General features: G+C 35.9%; 1 protein-coding gene across 1 annotated transcript in view; it reads left to right on the top strand.

Annotated features, from left to right (window-relative positions):
- LOC101899769 (cadherin-99C) overlaps positions 1-22,603 on the top strand; it is a 325,203-nt gene that overhangs the window by 165,976 nt on the left and 136,624 nt on the right. The window contains exon 4 of the mRNA XM_005190920.4: positions 14,833-15,030. Within this exon, the coding sequence (XP_005190977.1) occupies positions 14,838-15,030 (193 nt within the window). The 5' untranslated portion in view covers positions 14,833-14,837. The remainder of the gene's footprint in view (positions 1-14,832; positions 15,031-22,603) is intronic.

The following is a 22,603-nucleotide window of genomic DNA, read 5'->3' as shown; positions in this document are numbered from 1 at the left end:
TGGAAAATTCTTACCGAAATGCTTTTGTACGCTTGTAAACACTGGCATAATTTTAACAGCTGTCGGAGGTTGGTTGCAGTTTTTTCATCTCACCCTGTACATGTACATGGTAGCCCATATTCGACGGACCTTTGGGCCCATTCCAATCGACGAGGCTTGTCCGCAGCCAACATTCTTTGCGTCAATTGAATTTTGTACGGGAACAAATGCAAATCAATGCGAATAATCCGTTGTAAAGTGGACCGAGTCATGCCCAACTGCTGAGAACGGCGTTTTTGGGATGTTCTTGGGGACCTCTCAACACTGGCTCGTACGGCAGCCATATTCTCGGCCGATCGCCTTGGTCGACTTTTATATGGCCTCTTCGGTTTAGAAAGACCCTTACCAGTCGAAAATGTTTCGTATAAACGCTTAATGGTGTTCTTAGAAGGTGCACTTCTCACATTTTTTAATGTTTTAAAAGCACGTTGCGTTTTCACAATTGACTTCTTCTGTTGAATGTAAATTTCAACTATTTCAGAGCGCTCGCGTGGCGTGTATTGGTTCATGGTCGAAATCTGCTTGGACTGACGCTTCAAACGCGGTACGTCATTAAGCGATGTGACATCTCTGTCAAAAGTTATGGTGTTGCCAGATGGGTCCGTCGAATATGGGCAACCCTGTATAGACCCCATATAACAGTACCTCTCATGTGGACGTTCCCTACCAATATTATCTGGGGTTTGAGCAATTCTAAGTTGATATAATCATATTTGGTAATAACAGCAAAACCTTGAAAGGGTTTTGAATTCTCGTGCCAATCACCCCCATGTGTCATTTTTCCTAGTATTACTCGAATGCTTTTATATTTCCCATATAAATACCATCAAATATGTTCTTAAACCTCCAACACAAATGACAGTACGCTAATGCAATAATGTGAGCAAAAAACCAACTCCCTGCCAACTCCAATGCCATTTTAATCTAGTCTAGTTTATAGAAATATCAAAAATATTTTCTTTAGATCCTACTGGCATTGGACACAGCAATTACTGTTGCTGATGGCCAGCTTGGCTAGAGTTGGCTACCATTACGTCAATAAGCCAGGTGCGATGGCCGTTATGTTCTTGGTCAGTCATCAATTGGTCTGGTTTGATTTGGAGGCAACGGCTGGTGCCTGCTGCTTGCTTTTCGTTTCTTTGGCTAACGTTTAACCATTTGCTGGTTAACAACCGCGCAAAAAAACCATCGAAACCAGAATAGAAAAACAAAAAATCTAACCACTTTGTATTTTGGTGCACTTTTAAATCAACACGAACTTTTTAGACCAGTTTGGGCATTGGTTTTGGGTTGGGTTTGGTTCGGCTGGCAATTTAGAATCCAAGAACAACTTCTCTCTGTGGTCCTCTTTTGAGATTTGCAATTTTTTTTTTTGCGGATGGTCTTCCTCTGTTTGGCATTATGTATTGGGGCGACTACCGCCTGGTTAGCTGGTTATAGCCTACCACTACTCCAGCCATAGATTTATGATCCGTTATGTTTATTATGGCATTCACAGACACACTTCGTCCAGGATACTTGGCATGGTTATTTTCTTATAACGTTTGGCAATATTTGTTAATTGACACATTTAAAAAGCTGGAAACTTGAAAGTTTTAGGATGTCTTAATTGAAAATATGCCTTGTGTCTTTTTTGTATCTTTCTCAGTATGGAAATAAAATGCATGCAATAATACTAAAATGCCGATGAATAGTTTTATGAAGTGTAATAACTATTCGGCATGTTTGATTTTTTTTTTTTTTTTTTTTTTTTTTCTTTAGCTTTTCCGGTTTCTTGCAAAGAACCTAACATTCACCTCGTTTGCCGAACAACTGGCAATAGTTTGTTACAGTTTGCTATTATTTCGGTATCTGTCCAAGGAGTCTTTGTTTGTAGCTCATGTTGGTTACAGCAACAGGTTTCAATATTATTATGAAAATCTGAGGGTTATTAAAATCATACTTTAAAAAAATCAACTAAATTTAACAAAAAATCGAGAATTAAGAAACATTGTAAAAAATATATTTTCTAAAATAAAGCATTTACTTTTTTGACCTACATCCCTTTAAAATACTTTTAAAAATATTTGATTGATTTACTGAAGATCTTATAAAAAAAATTGAAAAATATATATATTTTTTTTTAAATACAGCAACTGGGTGCAGAACCTTCTTAACCAAATATTTTTGAAAATGACTAATGGTGAAAAAATATTTAACATATTTCCACCAAAGTATGGAGGGCATATTAAATTTGTTATTCCGTTAGTAACCCCTCGAAATATACATTTACGACCCAACAAAGTATATATATTCTTGATCAGCATAAAATTCTATGTCGATTTACCGATGTTCTTCCGTCAGTCCGTCTTTCCGTCGGTGGAAATCACTCTAGCTTCAGAGCGAAATTAAATTTTAATTTTACTCAAATTGATACACATTCGAGTCTGCAAGACTTTTGGTATTGAAAATGGGTCACGTATGTCTACATTTTGGAATAACCCCCATATGACGGTACCTCCCGAAATTCGGTATTTTGATGACGTTTCATTTTTTTTTAATTTGAAGTTCGTAATGGATACTACAGCCTATGACAGAAAATTGTCTGTGCAGGTCCAAGTCTTCGTATAGCCACCATATAATGGCACGGTATTTTGATGATTTTAGCGACAATATTTACCGGAATTGTTTCAAATTTGATATTTGAAGTTCGCAATGGATACTACAGCCTATGACAGAAAATTGTCTGTGCAGGTCCACGTCTTCGTATAGCCCCCATGTAACGATACTTCCCCATATTCGGTATTTTTTTATGATTTTAGTGACAAAATTCACCGGAATTATTTCAATTTGGTATTTAAAAATCGTAATGGATGCTACAGGCTATAACAGAAATTTGTCTGTGCAGATCCGCATCTGCGTTTGAAGCTTCGTATAGCCCCCATATAACGGTACCTCCCCATATTCGGTATTTTGATGATTTTAGCGATATTATTCACTGAATTGTTTCAAATTTGGTATTTGAAGTTCGTAATGGATACTACAGCCTATGACAGATCGTCCGTGCAGGTCCAGGTCTTCGTAAAGCCCCAATATAACGGCACCTATTTTTAAGTTTAAGTTTATTCTGATGCCACGGTCGATTAATACGAGCGAAGAGCGACCATCCGCTGTTATGGCGGCCCACACCATTACCATGGCCGCTGCTTGAGTTCTGGTGGCCAACCGAAGGTGCACATTTTCAGCTGACGTCTTTGGCAAGTAAACACAATCATTTTGTTTGTTTATAAACTGCCGGGCAACGAATGTTTTCTCATCGGAGAAAACCAAATTCGGCAGTTTACCACTTTCGGCCAAGCGAAGCAACTCCTTAGCTCTTTTGAGTCTATTTTCTTTTTGTTGCGGTGAAAGTTCTTGAACTTTTTGCAATTTCAATGGCTTTACCCCGAGCTCATTTTACAATATTTGCCGAATTCAATATTGCAATATGTTCAGCTCACGAGCCATTTTTCGGGCACTGCGACGCGGGTTTCGATCAATCACTTCTTTATTTTTCCTACCATTTCTGCTGATGTTGCGGTTTTATTCCGTCCACTTCCTTGAGGTCGGGTTACGTTACCAGTATCGCGGTAATAAGCGATGCTACGACCCCCAACAGATTTATTCACATTTAAATGCTGAAGTGCTCTAACGATAGCCACTTGTGGTTTTCCAGCCAGATATAAAGAAATCACACTATCACGCTTGAATTCCATCACGAATAACGTTTTTAAACAATATAATGAGCTGTCACTGAAATAATTTTAATGAGTTGTCACTGAAATAATTTTAACAGCTGTCGGAGGGACGAGTGGCTTAGAAATTACAGCAGTCTGAAGTTGGTTGCAGTTTTGTTCATCTCACCCTGTATATTCTCAATAAAGTTTAGAATTCTTGGCCTGAAAGTTCATGAAAATTGAATCTTAAGAAATCTAGGATCATACCTCTGGAATTTCTGGACAAAAGATATTTAAATGTCCCCGATTGCAGCTCCAATGGTTCTGCAATATCTTCAATTGTTCTTAAAATCCGTCTACAATTGTTCTTAAAATCCACGGTGATAGCTGTGAAAATCGTTGAAAAAAATTAATAATCTTAGTATAAATACATTTGATGGTCCTGAAGATATTGTTTAAAATTCCAATCATATTTGGGGGCTATTCGATATCGTGGACCTGTATAGACGATTCTCTTTCAGGGGGTAAAGTACTCAGATGGAAGTCCTTGTGAGGATTTTCAGACATTTCCATTGAAAAAGAATGGCTTAAAATCAACAAAATGCCGAATATCGGGGTTACCGTTATATGGGGGCTCTACAATATCGTGGACCGATATAGCCCATCTTCGAACTTTACTTACCTGCAGTCAAAATACTGATTTGTGCAAAATGTTAGCATTCTATTTTAATCCGGATTACAACATACGGAGAGACGGACTGATGGACAGGCTTAAATTGTCTTAAAATTTTAGGCTGATCAAAATTATATATACTTTAGGTCTATAATTATTATTTCGATGAGTTGCAAACGGAATGACGAACTTAATATACCCTTTATACTATGTATGACCTTCAGTCTAAAAAAAGTCAATAAAATACAATAATATATCCTCAGATTATATCCTACATCTATTCGTTATATAACATTGTTAGGTCATTTTTTCATGTTCCATCCCAATTTTGTGGACAAAGACTGTTCCAGGTATACTTTGGTATACTCCACTAAAGCTCCCCTCCCTTCTTTCCATCCCCCCACCACCCATACAAATGTCGGTTATGTAGATTATTATTTTGATGTGTTTTTCTAACAAGACTCTTAAGTTATGCATTAAGTAGCAGTGCATGATTGAGTTCAAGAGATTTATGGCAAGACTGTTGCTGCGGTCTGTGTTTCTTTTTTACGCCATACACCGACAACGCTTACAGATTTTGTTCTTGGTTTCTGGTCTGTTTTTTTTTTTTTTGTGACTACAATACCGTTGTAATATCTCAGACAATCGACAGTCGGCATGAGAATGTTAGCCAACAACAACAACTGGTTAAGTGGCTGGCATTGGATTTAATGGATTTGCATTGTGTTCTAATACCAGAGATTTTTGCATGCAGCATCTTGATGTTCTCCACCTCTTTTTATGGCTATCATCGCTGGCTGGGGAGAAATACAACACATTGCTGAAATAGTTCTTTATCTATGCTTATGCTTTTGTTTTTCGCTTCTCTTCTCCACTTCTTTGTTAAATGATACCGATTATTATGAATTATTAACCTGATTTTAAACACCCCTCTTTGCAGCCATCATTATCCATCTATCTGTTGCAGTTTGTGTGTGTGTGTGTGTGTTTGAGTAGATGTCAGAAATGAGAATTGGATTTCAGCACTTGTGGTTTTCCTGTTAAATTGTTTTTCCTCACTACGCTGAGATTGGTGGCATAATGATCTAAAGCTTCTGCTGCCAAGGTAGCAGTTGATTGTTATTATAAAGTGTTATTCAAGATATTAGATTTATATTTGTAGAGAGGGGAGAACCATATGTAGGTATATGCAATTTTATTTTCTCACACACCTCAAAGGTATTTCTTGATGACTTACAAAATATGTATTTATTCGCAAAGATATCGCGCTGTGTTCCATATTAGCTGCAAATATACTCGGATATTATATGTAATTAAATTAGAGTATCTTTTAACGGTAAATCTTTTTTTTTCTGAGTTACTTACATGCAATTGTTTTTGCCGACTGGGAAAGGTGTCAATAATGCGGTTTAGCGAATGTCCCAAGCAAGTAACAATGTATTTCATTGTTATTAAGTTCATCTAGAGAATTCAGAATAGGAGAAGAAAAATATATTTTTCCGGGAAATATATAACGATTATAGGCAATTTAGTTTCAGAGTAATTACAGTTAAACACATACACAAAGAACACGTTGAAACTGACCTTTTGAATATGAACAAATGCAGGTTGCAATAATCAAATTCATTGTAATGGGTACTTCGTAGTATTCGTAAATATTATCGGATATTGAACGTAAAAATTTTAAAGTATCTTCTAACAATGTGATTTCTTGATGACATGCTAAATTTAGTATCTTTGTTTTGAAAAGTTTAGATGTCATTGATGTAGTATTGAATGGCGATCGTTAAATGAATATTGAAATGTTACATATTTCCTATTGGAAATATTTTTTTTATTGCTATCATGTATATTATGGCTTCATTGAAAATGGGTCATGTAGGTCCACGTTTTGGTATATCCCCATTTAATTCGGTTTGAAATTGTGATAAAAAAAAACCTCAAAAATCTTAAATCTGTCAGTACAGTTGTATGGGGCCTATACTAAAACGTGGGTCTATGTAACCCATTTTCAATGCCCATAGTGCTGCAGACCCAAAATCCATTTGAGTAAATTTTAACAAACTACTTAATTTCGTTCAGAACTTAGAGTGGTTTTCACAGGCGGACAGACGGATGGACATCGCAACTTAATATACCCTGGGTATATAAAATCATGATTTCCTTCCAGAATGTCAATAAAAATGTTTACATTTTTTTTGCGCACGAAGCTCACGAGTTTTTACTAGCAATTCCTCCAAAAACATTATAAAACAAGTAAGCAAAGGCTATAGTCGGGCGGGGGCGACCATGTGATACCTTACAACACTACAATATGTTAGAAACCCCCTTATGTCCAAATCCATTTTGGAAGATTTCCCGATGCACAGCCCAGATATTACCATCAGCATTCTGACCAGGGATATTTGCCCAATATTTACGCACTCCGTCGTGCTGTTAGTTGTGGTGGTCCATTTCGCTATATATAACCGATATATTTACTATCGACATCTACGTAACGGTCAGAATTGAACTGTTCGTCTATTTGTGATTTCGCCGGGATTAAAAATATTCGCGGTTTAATGGAAAATTTGACTTTTATTTAACACAAATGTTGTGGCCTATTTAACCCACTAAATATTACCCGATGACCATCAAAATTGGAAGACTTCTGCCCAGCCCCAAGCTCTAGCCCCATGCTAACTTCCGCTTTGATTGGTCTATAATTGCGACCTGTAGACCAACTGCAAAATCAGGAATTTTTTCAGTTTTTGGTCCATTTCGACCCCTAAATACAAAAGAAATAGGGTTCTATTCTGACCCTAGCCCCACCTCCATTCTAAATTTCGTGAAGATCGGGCCATAATTGCGACCTGTAGAGTGATTACAAATTAACATGGGCAGACGGACAGACGGACATACATAGCTAGATCGACTCAGCTCGGCGAGATAGGAATATCCATATGTACTTTCCTATATGGGAAATCTATATTTCGAGGTGTTACATAATTTTTGGTCCAATCAAACTTATAATACCCCCAACACATAGTGTTGTAGGGTATAAATATCATAATTTGTTCAACATCTTACCAAAATAGAACTCTTCTACGTTTGATAAAAATATCTTGATGCGTTAGCTTTGGACCAAATCGGATACTCCCTTTTGAGATTTATAGTAGGTAGACAGCCGGATATGGCTAGATAAACTTCAACTTTCCTTAAGTGGACAAAGATAAATGAGGTCCACTATAAGGTCTAAGTAAACAAAGGCTATAGCCGTATGGGGACGACCATGTGATACCTTACAACACTACAATATGGTAGAAGTCCCCTTATGTCCAAAGCCATTTTGGAAGATTTCGCTTTTAAAATTATGTCATAGAGCTCTGCCCCAGATATTACCCTCAACATATTTTTGGGATTTTTTTTTAGATTTTATTATTTTATGCCAAGAGATCATTCCGAATTGGCAAAATTTATCAAAATTAGTCCAGATATAAACATTCTAGCTAACATTTTATATATTTCGCTATATATATCCGATATATTTAATATCGGCATCTACGTAACGGTCAGAATTGACCTTTTCGCCTATTTGTAATATCGCCGGGATTTAAAATATTCGCGGTTCTATTCTGACCACAACCCCACCTACATTTTCAATTTCGTGAGGATCGGACCATAATTGCGACCTGTAGCATGAGTACAAATTTACATGGACAGATGGACGGACATACATAGCTAGGCCAACTCAGCTCGGCGAGATAGAAAGATCCATATATACTTTCCTTTGTAAGAAACCAATATTTCGAGGTGTTACATAATTTTTGGCCCCAACACATAGTGTTGTAGACTATAAAAACTGTTGCATTATGCGTTCATTCAATACTTCACCAATACTTAATCATTTTTCATATCCCTAGTAAAATATGGATTTTGGAATTTTTAATATCGTTTAGTAAAATTCTTATCTTTATTCTCTAAATTAGGGATATAAAAATTCAAAAATTTTGTACCGAATAAAACATTTCCTTTAACTCCGAAAAAAAGGTTTACAACGTAAAATTGGTCCAATATTCCCCTGAAAAATACTCTATCATACGTATCTAGCGAAAATAAATTACTTTTTCTTCAATTCCCCAACAAAAAAAAAATGTTTGATGTCTGAACGTATATTGCTCCTGCTGCCTCTGCAGCAGCCAAAGATTGCACGTTGTGACTTAAATCCGTTTTGCTTCTGCACTTGGTTTATCCACTTGGCGATATGACACGACAAAAACAATTATTTTCTATTTTCTCTATGGTCATAGAGAGCATTCTATATGTCTTTAAGGCAAAAACACAAATGGCTAAGCCGAACAATTGGGTTAAACACTTAACACACACAACGTCCACGACGACGTCATCATCATCGTCTTTGGCGTACGTGGAAAGGTAAACATACCAAAAGATTAACAGCCAACAAAACAGCTAGACAACCAGCCAGTGAGTGAGGCAGCCAGATGACTGGCTATTTAACCAGCATTAGAAAGAATCAACCAAAAGAACGGATATTTGTGGTCGAAAAAATTGCAGCAGCAGCAACCAAACAACAATGTTACCACAATGAACAATGGGTCGAACGAAAAAAAAACAGAACAACCGTTCTTTTTGCTATTCTTTCCGTTTTCCTGATCGTGTGGCATAGGGGCTGCATGGTTTTGGAGATAGCATTGGTCATGGCGGCAAATGCATGAAGGGCGAGCATATTGTATTTTTTTTTTTTATTTTCTTCGCTACAACATGACTTAAAAATACAAACATCCTGATATGGCATCGGGCCTCTAACTAACAGCTCCAGCCAAAAAGCAAAGTTGGAGAAAATATACACACACACACCAAAATCATATAACTGTATACGTGCAAAACATAAGCAAGTGCTTTAGTTTCCAGCTAGCAACAGTATATTGCTAGACTTTTTTGTTGTTGTTGTATGGCGGCTACCTCTCACCTTTCCTCAAAAAGAGTTTCCTTTGAAAATAAAAAAAAACCTCTTTAACTTTACATTGCACCTGATCTGTTTGTCGTGTCGTTGATTTTTTCTTTCCCTCCCCTTCCCTCTTCTCCTTTCTATTATATTTTTTTCTTTTGCTATTTGCCACCATGATGATTTTTTGCCGTATAGCGGCAATTTGATGGCGGTTTACTGTAAAAGCAATTTAACGACCATGGGGAATTTAAAAAATGACAGCCACTTTGGTTAGTTATGTGGCAGTAGTGAGCAAAAATCCATACCTTTTTTATGTTCCAACGTCTGGGTCTTCGTCATCACGCTCATCATCATCATTTTCATTGGCAGCAGCATCGGAAACATGAACATCAGTATTTTGTGGATTCCTAATATAAATTATGATCGTAATTCCCAGATTCTCAAGTGAAATAGTATTTCCCAATGTAATTGAAGATGGTGTGGATGAAAAATGGGCAAATACTACTGTCCGACCAAATGTGGGATGGCATGGTTTGTATGGGTATGGAGGTGGTGATATTTACTGGTTGTTGCCTAAACAAGTGGGTGTATGTCAGCATGAGAAAAATGCATTCATAATTCGACACGTATTTTTTCTCGACTGGTTTTATGACAACTCTTCAAAAACCCAAAGATGTGATGAAGATCTTTAAACAGTTGTTTTGGAGAGAAAAAAAGTAATTTTCTTCAATAGAAAAACACCTCTCAAAATATATTAATTACAAGAGATCCTTTAATAAGTCGTCTACAGACAGAAGTCCTTCACAAAACATTTCTATAGACAGGAGGCCACAAACAAGTGTCCCGATTACAGAAACCGTATCCCTTCAACAAGATCCCTCGAAAGTTATTTTTAGGTTATACACATGTCAAGAAATCTAATAGTGTCTAATAGATCTTCTAAGGTAGAAATCATTTCAAACGGCTTGTATAGATAACTGACCCTTCGAAAAGGGTAATATCCTTAAAGTCTTCAATTGGAAAAAGATCCTTGAATGGCTCCCTATAAACAAAAGGTACTTCGGGAGATTTTCCACAAACTGTAGACGCTTGAGAAAAGTCTTCATTGTAGAAGTTGCTTGAGGGGCACTTTTCTATATTGAAGACTCCTTTGTAGGATCTCTTCTAGGGCTAATTCCGCCGATTTTGTATGGATAAAATATCTTTACAAAAACCTTCTATAAATTAAAGTTGCTTCAATGTGACTTCTATGTCGAAATTCTTCTTTTGGTGACTTTTATAAGAAGAAGATGCTTCAAGAGTTCTATAGAAAAGTCACTTCGAAGGTTGTCTATTTAAAAATGACTCCATAAGCCCTTCAATGGAAAAAAACTCTTAAAGTGGTTTTAAATATACAAAAGTTCATTTGTATGTAGGAAATTCTGTCAAAGACAGACGTGAGAGGGAAAAATACCTCTCACGAAGTCTCCAATAAACCAAAATCTTGAATTAAACGTCTTCATAATTAGGAACCACTTTTATGGTATTTCATTAATAGAAAACTATTCCACGATGCTTCTTTAGATAGCAGATCCATAATGGGGTCTTCCTGATATAGAAGTCTTTTGAAATATTAAGAGACCCTATATAGAGAGAAAAGCCTCCTCAAAAATCTTCTACGTATACAGGGTGAGATAGAAACCAGTAAAGCAGGTCTTAAAGTCGAGCGTGGCCGACTTTATGATACCCTACACCACTTTGCTAATTTAGTAGAGCTCCGCATAACAATTAAAAGTTTTTATGGGAGAATTATATCATACACGCTATGATTACAATTAGAATTTAATGTTCAAAGGACTAAATATGCCGAAGCATTTGTATCTTTTACATTCGGACTTGTATTGCCCATTTGGAGCACAACTAATTTCAATTCGGATAAAAATATATATGGGAGCTATATCCAAATCGGAACCGATCTCGATAAAATTTGGCAAATATATTTCTGGGCTGTATTTGATATACATCCCTAAATATCGTTGTTACGGAGTGTATATTACGACTGTGGGTAACAAATAAAACAAATCGGATGAATAGTATATATGGGAGCTATAGCTATATCTGAACCGATCTTCATCAAATTTGACATACTAGCTTCTAGACTCAATTCGGTCGTAAGTGCCAAATTTAATTCCATTTGGGCAAATATTAGACGTTTGGTGCACAAACAAAGTAAATCGGACGAAGTTATATATGGGAGCTATATCCAAATTTCCCCAATTTGGAGTACATATTACGGCTGCGGAGGACAAAAATAACAAATCGGATGAACAATATATATGGAAGATATAGCTATGTCTGAACCGATTTCGATCAAACTTGACATGCTTATTTTCAGGTCCAACCTGATCGTACATGCAAAATTCCATACTATTCGGACTGATATTACACGTTTGGTGCACAATAAAAGGCAAATCGGACGAAGATATATGGGAGCTATGTCTAAATTTTTACCGACTATCTTCAATTTCAATAGGTGCAAATTTTTATCTGTATAGGGCAATAAATGCGAACTGTACTTTACAAAAATATATGGACAGACGGGCGGACGGACATGCATAAATCGACTCAGAATGTGATTCTATGCAGATCATCAAAAGAAACTATGGGTCTATTTCGTTTCCTTTTGCCTGTTACAAACAAATGCAGAAAGACATAATAACCTGACCACCTTGTGGTGTGGGGTATAAAAACTGCAACAAAGAAAAACACCATAATTTTTACCACCTTTGGCACGAATCATGGCCTTCAAATGGCCAATGAAACCGTCACACGCTGCGCACATTTGCTCTGCGGTATTTTGGCCCATTCTCGGCGAAGCGCTTGCTTGAGAGGATCGACACTTTGGTATTTTTTAGTGCCAAACTTGCCCTCTAAAATACTCCATACACAATAGTCCAAAGGATTGGTATCCGGATATTTTGGTGGCCATTGTACTCTAAAAATTAAGCGAGGAACCTCATTTTGTAACCATTCTTGTGTGGTGCGTGCTGAGTGCGATGGTGCTGAGTCCTGTTGGAATGTCCAATGTCTACGGCCAAAGTGCTTGTTTGTCCAAGGCTTTAATATACCCTCTAGGATATTTTCGCGATAATATTCGGTATTTATCCTGATGCTACGGTCGATAAATACGAGCGGGAAGCGACATCGGCTATTATGGCGGCCCACGCCATCACCATACCCGTCGCTTGATTTCTGCTGGTCAACCGAAAACGCGATAATTTTGTTTGTTTACAAACTGCTGAACAACGAAGGTTTTCTCCTCGGAAAAAAACTAAATCCTGCAGTTCACCACTTTCGGCCAAGCGAAGCAACTCTTACGTTCTTTGAGTCTATTTTCTTTCGGTTGCGGTGTAAGTTCTTGCACTTTTTAGAATTGCAATGGAGCTCATTTTTCAATATTTGACGAATGCAATATTGCGATATGTTCAGCTCACGAGCCATTTTTGGGTCACAGTGTTTTTGTATCGTATAGGCACTTGTTGTGTTCCAGCCAAATATAAAAAATCACGCTGTCACGCTTGAATTCCATCACGAATAACTTTTTTCTGGAAAATTCTCACCAAAATGTTTTTGTACACTTGTACACAATATAATAAGCTGTCACTGGAAAACGGACGAGTGGCTTAGAAATGACAGCAGTCTGAATTTGGTTGCAGTTATTTCATCTCACCCTATTATAAATTGCCTTTTCATAAAAACGACCTTCCAGACACAAGACTTTTTAAATTTCCAACAGCAGCTCTCCCACTAGTCTAATTTCTCTTAGTTCTTTGTATCAACTCGCTTTGTAAATATTCTAGACAACATTTATATTCAAAACAATTGAAGTGAATCGTTAAATATAAAGAAAAACAAAATTATACATTTTCTCTTAAGTGATTTCTCATGTACACGATTGCACTATAGTGAAGAATTCATTTAAGAAACTACCTTCCATAGGAATACTATACACAGAGAATCTTTAAACTTTTCTCTTATATACTTTTCAAAAGGTTTTCTGTATATAGGAGGTTCTTAGATCTCTTATAAATATAAGTTCATTTAAATGGTCTCATTTAGAAAGAAGATCTTTTAACTGGCTTCCTATAAATAGTAGCGGACCTTTTTAATATGTATTTTACTGACAGATTTCACTTCAGAAAATCTTTAATTCAATCGTGAATAGGTTTTCTTTCGAATTTCTTCCAGAGATGTAAGACTTTCAAAAAGTTCTTCATTGAAGTACAGATGTTTCCCCACATTATTTTTTAATCGTTTAAATCTCTCTCTCTCTCTCTCTCTCTCTCTCTCTCTCTCTCTAAAAAAAACATATTTTCAAACATTCCAAAAATGTGCCTCCTGGCCATTTTGTTGCCATATTATCTTGAAATTACTTTAAATCCCATTACCCAAAACAAAAGGCTTAACTGGCAAAACTTGTAAAGGAAAGTAAAAGTAAAATGCTTTCCACAAATCTCCCCAAAAGAAAACATAAAAATTACCCATGAAAAAAGCCAGGGTATTACACTTAATGGCCACTTTAGAAATTCTTGCACACCAAATATAACAGAATCTTCAAAATTAGAAAATTGTTTTGTCGGTTTTATGTTTTTTTTTTCTTCTTTTTCAGTACAGAAAATTTTAATAAAATTTTGTGATGATGTTTTCTTTTTGCATTTTGTTTTACTAAAATTGTTGTAAAATATGCCCATATTATTATCACATTTATGAAAATTGCATATTGCCATATATGACAACACTTCAATGCCAATGCAAAATGCCAAAACAACAAAGCGATGCGGAGTTACAGTTATATTCGGGATTCAAAGCCGTAAGACCACAAAAACGGCACAATGGCATTTTGCCATTGTTTGCAGATATAAAACAGGCGTGTTGCCATAGACATTGACTCGTTTTGTTTTTGTGCAAGTTTTTGGCATTGAAACACTGGAGTCAAACGTCTGTATGCCATTCTAACCGACCAAAGCCATCGCTTGATAATATAACCATATAAGGTGAAAACTATAGCACAAATGGGAAAATGCAAAGGAAAATACAATTGCTTAGCTGAAAAAAGTGGCTAACCAAAATAACAGCTACGACAATTTGGCAATGAATTGTTTAAAGTAAATGGTTATGCAAATAAAAACAAATGGATTTTCTAAAATACAGACATGTGTAAGATTTGGGAATTTGGCTGAGAGGGGAAAATGGTTTAAAATCGCTGAAGTGAAAACCTAAAAATAAGATACATGCAACATATTTTTCATACTCATTTTTATGGATTTTAAATAGATACACTTTCTTATTGTCAAAAAAATAAATAGAAATTGTTCATATATTTTTCACAATTGCTTTAATTATTAATGTTTAAATTAGAAATTCTTTTTTAATTAGTAATAATTGTGTATTAATTTTTAATCAATTTGACCAATATTTTTTCTCTCTCTTCTTTTTAGTCAATATGTCTACAAATAGCCACACACGTACCCACATATCAATCCACCGATTTACATACTTAACTTCGTTATATTTAACATTTCTATTGCTGCTAAAATGTCACAAAGTCGCTGGCATTTTGGGCAAATCACAGATGTGTGAAGTGGAAACGGGGCAAACGAATATCATATTGGATATTGAAGAAAGCAGGGGAGACTGTAAGTAGATAGAAAATAAATATTATTATTGTATTGAATATGTATATCTGCATATGAAACACTTCTATATCAGAATTGCATACATGGTAAAATTAAACAAGTAAACAAAGGCTGTAGTTGTGCGGAGCCGACCATGCAATATGTTAGAAGACCTCTTTATTTTGGAAGATTTCCCTTTTAAAATTATGTCATAGAGCACTGTCCAGATATTACCCTCAGAATTCTGACAAGGGATATTTGCCCAATATTTATGCACTTCGTCGTGCTGTTAGTTGTTATCGTCTATTTTACAGCTAAATATAATCCAATGGCCATCGAAAATACTAGATTTCTTCCCTGTCCTTATCTCTCTTCTCATGCAAAATTCCGTGTCGATTGCTTTCAATTGTATGATCAGGATTTTTTGTTTGTTTTTGGTTCATTTGAACACCTAAATATTTTGCGATCATCTCCGAATGCAAAAGGCCCCTCCGTATCTCCAAATTTAGACTAACTATATGATTTGCCTGTCTACGATATTTGGCTATATTCGTCAACGAAATCAGCATCAAAAAGCCTTTTCTGTATTTCAGGTTAGTTTCAGCGTTCCGGTAGAATGGAAATGTTGGTTTTTTTCACACAAAAGTAGTTGTCCATTCACCCTCTATTTTGTCATTGGGTTTCTATTTGGCTGCAAAATCAGGAACATTTTTAGTTGTTGGTACATTTCAACCCTAAACCTAAACCCTAAATATAATGCGGACATCTTTGAAAACAATAGGCCTATCACTTCTGAGCCTAATCCTACCTATATTGTGAGGATCGGACGATAATTACAATCTGTATATAATAACCCCAACCTGTATTGTATGGTGAAGAATATTTCAATGTGTACACTTCAATAATATAAGTCAAATTAAAAAAATCGCTTGCGATAAAAAAAATCTGAAAAAATAAAAAAAAATATTACAAAACCTATATTGACATCATTATTGGCATCTTTTTATGCGACTTTTTAGATTTTATTCTTTTACGCCAAGATATAAGCATTCTAGCTAACATTTCCTTACTTTGTATATACACATTGTATATATTTGGCTATATATATCCGGTATATTTACTATCGTTGTCTACGTAACGGTCAGAATTGACCTTTTCGTCTACTTGTGATTTCGGCGGGATTAAAAATATTCGCGTTTTAATGGAAAATTTGACTTTTCTTTAACATAAATGTTATGGTCTATTTCACCCACTAAACATTTCCCGGTTATCATTAAAATTAGAAGACTTCTGACCAGTCTTAAGCACTAACGCCATGCTAACTTCCGCTTTGATTGGTCTATAATTGCGACCTGTAGAGCAACTGCAAAATCAGGACATTTTTCAATTTTTGGTACATTTCAACCCATAAATTCTATGCGATCATCTCCAAAATCAATAGGCTTCTATTCTTTCATTCACTTCCATTTTCAATTTTCACTTCCATTAACATAGACAGACGAACGGATGGACATACATAGCTAGATCGACTCAGCTCGGCAAGATAGCAAGATTCATACATACTTTCCTTAATGGGAAACCAAGATTTAGAGGTATTACATAACTTTTGGCCCAATGAAACTTATAATACCCCCAACACACAGTGTTGTAAGGTGTAAAAACATCTTCTATATACTTTACAAAATGAAGAAGACATTCAAAACGTCTTTTTTGAAAATATGTTAAAATGTGTACAATATAGACAAGACATTTCAAAAGGTCTTCTATGGAGTGAATTACCTACAAAAGATATGCTATAAATGGAAAGCCTTTTGGGAGCTTTTCTACAGTGGGAAAGTCTTACAAAAGCCCTTCATAGAGGAATGATTTTTCACAAGGGAATTACTTTCAAATGGTAATCTATAGATAGAATAACTATCAGGAAAAGTTTTTATTTGGTTAAAACTTTCAATAAATATTCTATGGAAAGAAGACAGACATTTCAAATGGCCTTCTATAGAAGAAGAGAACAGGAAAGACTGTAACTAGACGTAATTAATATCACACTGATATTTGACACATTTGTATTATAGGTAGAGCGAATTTCACTCTATTCTCGCTGCGGGTGAAAATAAAGAAAGCGCGCATACTTTATTTTGCCACGCCAGTCAAATAAGAGCATGTGGAAATTAAGTTAAGCAACTCCAACTCTTGTGCGAGTACACTTTTAGTTTTTGTCATAACATTGTTGCTTGCTTCCGCTGTTTGCTACCAAACACGTACACAATTTCCGCATACGATCTATTATTGTCATTCTATTTTGCTCTTAGTGTCATCTTTTACTCAATTTCGAGTATATTATTTGCAAAAGGCAGGTAAATCGCGAGCGTCCCCACATAAAACAAAAAAAGTGGAGAGCACACGTCGTATAAAACTCCTACTTTTTAATTTCTCGCGCTCGGGCAAAATCTGAGCTCTGAATAGTTTTTTTTATACCCTCCAACCATATGTATATAGTATGGAGAGTATATTAATTACGTCATTGCGTTTATAACTCATCGAAATAATAATTTTATACCCAACAAAGTATATATATATATTCTTGATCAGCTTAGACGATTTAGCCTTGTTCATCCGCCCGTCTGTTGTAATCACGCTACAGTCAAAACGAATTAAGATATGAAGCTAACATTATGCACAGATCTGTCTTTTGTCTGCAGTCAGGTCAAGTTCGGAGATGACCGATATAGCCGTCACGATATCGTATAGTCCCATATAATGGTACCCCCCTATATTCGGTATTTTGATGATTTTAGCCACATTTTTCAATGGAATTGCCTGAAATTCAACACTAAGAGTAAAAGGAGTACTTAACCCCTGAAAGAAAATTGTCAATGTAGGCCCACGAATTATCTATATAGGTCCATGGTATCGTATAGCCCCATTTAAGGTAACCACACCCCCCCCCCCCTTAATTCTGCATTTTGATGATTTTATCCACATTTTTCAACATAATTGTCTGAAAATGCACATAAGGAGTACTTTATCTCCTGGAGGAGAATTGTTTATATAGATCCACGATATCGTATAGCCCCCATATAACGGTACCCCCAATATTCGGTATTTTGATGATCTTAGCCATATTTTTCAACGGAATTGTCTGAAAATCCACAAAAGGACTTCCTTGTGAGTACTTTATCCCTTAGGTGAGAATTGTCTAAATAAGTCCACTTTTTAACCCATACTTTCATGATTTTTGCGACATTATTCAGCTGAATTGTTTCAAACTTCGTATATAATGTTTGGAACTGTTACTATAGTCTACGACACAAATTACTTATGAAGGACCACTTCTTCGTATAACGGTTTTCCTTTTGAGTGGTATTTTTCGACCGATTTTTTTAATTTTTCAAGTTTCTTCCAAATGGTGGAGGGTATAAAAAGTAAATTGTTTTAAATAATTTTTATAACTAGTGTTCTAGAGTGAGTGGGCATACCGAATATATGCTGTGAAAAAGATTTTCTAATAGAACTTGAGTCTAATTTGGAGGGTTTCTGGTGTCTAATTCGCATATGCTTAATCGCAATAAGTTCGAAATAAATACTTCTTTCCAGAGAACGGCCCTTGTAAGCCATCATTCACACCAAATATGCCCGATGAGCCGCTTAACCAACGGCGAAACGCGTCGTATAATGGTGAGTGTGTGTCTACCTGGCTTTCCTTTTCACTGCAAATTTCAGATCATTAAATAGCTTAATTTTAGTGCAATTCTGATAATACCTTCGAGAGTTAGGCAGGCTTATGTTCGCATAGACTGATGTTGAAATGTCCTAACACAGTTTTCGACCTATGTTTTGGCTTATCTTATTTTAAATATTAAATTGATATTTAATATTTATTTTTAATATTAAATACCGATTAGAAATCGAATATTTTTTTTAGATTGGTTTTGGCGATAAACAAAACATAGATTAAAAGTTTATTTATTTAAGTTTTTTTTTTTTTTTTTTTTTTTTTTTGAAAAATGCCAAAATAATGATTCTCAATTTTTCATATTTAATTTGGGTTGTGGAAAGAATGCTTCTTAAATATCAGCCCATCAATTTATTTTCAATTAGAATAGGAATTCAATGCTCTATGTGTTTTCCAACTATTTGGTCCTTCGTGTCCATAGAACTTTTCTCTCTTAAGGACAAAAAAGCCACAGGGATTCCATGTACATACATACCAATTAAGTATTTAGCAAGAAACAAAGACAGCTTGCAGAAAAATAAAACAATGACTTCGACTTGAATTATTTGGGCTATAATTTATGTACACAGAAAACAGCAAACAAAAATACTCACAACAGTTTGCACTTAATTGTGAATCCTGTGTGTGTGTGTATGTAAGAAGACATGTGTAAGTTCTTGCAACGCCACCAAGTTGCACACACGTCCACGCTGTAGTTGATTATTTCGAAATGAAAAGTTAGCAGTAAGTGCGGTAATAATAGGTTTTGCTTTTACGACATGCATAGCTGGCTAACGCATGCATCGCCCATTTTCCCTATTTCATTTTCAGAAGGTAATTTTTCTTCATCTTCTTTGGAGATGATGATACCCAGCATAGGTTGGCAAGGAGCCAAGCAAGTATTTAGTAAGGACAACAAGCGTGTATCAAAGTTGTCCTCATCGTCATCGCCATCATCATCAGCCACAACCGGCGCGCAAGCGTAATAGCATCTGCATCACCATTTTTTAGTTCGACGAGAATTTTTATTCTTAGTTTTCTATGATTCTCTTTATAAATGGCGTCACGTTTTCTGCTTCTTATAGCCAATACCTTTTTATCACATTAGGCCGACAGGAGAACGAACGCGTCTTAGAAGAGGGCCATGCTACCTACGAGTTGTGGCTGGTTGCTTTTGATAGCCGGGTATTACATAAAGAGGAAGATGCTAGATATATTAAAGTGCTGGCCCACAAAAGACTTAAGACACAAACACGAGACCGAAAACGCTTTGCAATGATTCTCATTGCAGAGGTGACTTAATCTGCTTCATTTTATCACGGTTCAATAACTACCCACCTATTTGCTATTATTTTGAAGCAATTTGGGTTGGCCCACCCTTTGAGCGACATTTTTCTGGTGTGTATGTGTGTGTGCAAAGATTAGCTGATGCTAAGAGGGGTTAACTAGAAGCGTTTAAAGTATGTTTATCATGAAGGCAATAGGAGAGCTCTAATAATGGATATTAAGGTTGAATGATAGTAATATAGAAAGAATATGCAATTGTGCTGCATTGTTAAAAAAATACCAAAGGCTTTTCGTTTGAATATTTTCCAAGATAATTGTCTTACAAATTAAATAACCAAATTTTCATGGACTTGAAAAAAAAAATAATTTTTGGTTTTCTGCGTATATATCTATTTCCATTCTCCATTTCTCATTTCTAAGCTCTTGCTGTTTTTGTTTTCATTTCCATTTATTTGCTAGATTTCAATCTATGATTAATGAAACAGCTCATCGTACAACTTTCATAGGCAGGCTTTTGCCACAGCAACAGCACACTGTGACTCTGCAAATATGGCAGATCAAAGTGAATAAAACAAAGGTAAACTGAATCGAATGAATGGCTAAAACAAGAAAACAACTATCTACCCAGGGAGCTCTCGATGGTGATGGTGATGATGACGATGAAGAAGAAAAATTGTATGTGTTCTATTCGCAGCGATAGGAGGGAGGTTGGCTCTCATTGGGCCTGGTCAGAGGCATTCATTATAAGTGGGTGTTCCTTAATTTGTTGCAGTGCATAAAATACAGAGCATTTTTATCTGTAAAGTTTTTCGTACCATCTCCAGATGTTATATTTGATTGAAAAAGAATTATGGTTTTACTATAAATTTTAATTAAAGAAGACAACATGGCACATGGTAGATGGCCATTGTAGCGGTCATAGAACTTTTGCGTAGCATAAAGAGGTGCTTTTTATAATAGTTGTGGGTAATGCCAATATACAGGGTGAGATAAAAAAAGGAAAAAAGCTGTAAGTTCGGCCAAATTTTGACTGCCCTCCAACATTTGGTACAAAGTCGACAATTTTCAAAAAAAATAAAATCCGTTAAAAATTCTGTTAAAATCTTAAAAACACAGAATGTAGCCGTATATTAGGTCTATACGATGACGTGAACCTGCATAGGCAACCTTTGTCACAAGCTATTACAATATTCAAATGCGAAACTTGAAAAAATCTGTTTATAATGTAGCTAAAATCATCAAAATACCGAATATCAAGGGGGTACCATTATATGGGGGCTATTCCATATATCATAGGCTGTAGTATTCATGAAATAGTTGCGGTAAATAATGTCAGTAAAATCATCAAAATATCGAATATCGGGTGGTACCGTTATATGGGGGATATACGAAGACATGGCCCATTTTCTGTCTTAAGCCCTAATATCTATTACGAACTTTAAATACCAAATTTAAAACAAATTCCGGTAAATAATGTCGCTACGGAATATCGGGGGGTACCGTTATATGGGTGCTATACGAAGACGGGGACCTGCATAGCTCATTTTCTGTCTTAGGATGTAGCATCCATTAAGAACTTTAAATATCAATTTTGAAACAATTCCGGTGAATAATGTCGCTAAAATCATCAAAATACCGCATATCGGGAGGAACCGTTGTATGGAGGCTATACGAAGACGTGGACCTGCATGGCTCATTTTCTGTCTTAGGATGTAGTATCTATTACGAACTTTAAATACCAATTTTGAAACAAAGTCGCTAAAATCATCAAAATACCGCATATCGGTAGGAACCGTTATATGGGGGCTATACGAAGACGTGGAGCAACATGGCCCATTTTCAATATCAAAAGTCCTGCAGACATAATACACATTTGAGTAAAATTTTATTAACTTACTTTATTTCGTTCGGCAGCTAGAGTGATTTGCACAGACGGATAGACGGACGGACAATGCTAAATCGACATAGAATTTTATGCCGATCAAGAATATATATACATTGAGGGGTCTAAACTTTATATTTCGAGGTGTTACAAACGGAATGACAAACTTAAAATACCCTCCATACTATGCTGGAGGGTATGAAAACTACAACAAAGTCAAACCCATAATTCTTAGGTTTTTTTTTTAATTTTATTGAATGAAAGCTAAAAATGTCGGAAATAGCATCAAATTTTAGAGTAAGCTTAGATTTGTTCGAATTGGTCACCTTTGGCACGAATAATGACCTTCGAACCAAGCAAAGCCAACCTTGCTTTCCAAAATACTAGTTCAACGAATTGGTATCCGGAGATTTTGGTGGCCATTGTGCGCTGGAAATGAAGTGAGAAACCTCATTTTGTAACCATTTCAAGGTCTAAAGGCCAAAATCTTTGCATGCCCATGGCTTTAATAAACCCTCCAGAATATTTCCACGATAAAATTCGGCATTTGTTCTGATGCCACGGTCTTTAATACGAGAGGAGAGCGACTATCGGCTTTTATGGCGGCCCACACCATCACCATGACCGGTGCTTGAGTTCTGGTGGCCAACCGAAGGTGCACATTTTCAGCTGGCCTCTTTGGCTAATGAACACAACCATTTTGTTTGTTTACA

This window comes from Musca domestica, unplaced genomic scaffold, assembly GCF_030504385.1.
Source record: "Musca domestica strain aabys unplaced genomic scaffold, Musca_domestica.polishedcontigs.V.1.1 1, whole genome shotgun sequence".
Lineage (NCBI taxonomy): Eukaryota > Metazoa > Arthropoda > Insecta > Diptera > Muscidae > Musca > Musca domestica.
This window is presented reverse-complemented; position numbering and strand designations above follow the sequence as displayed.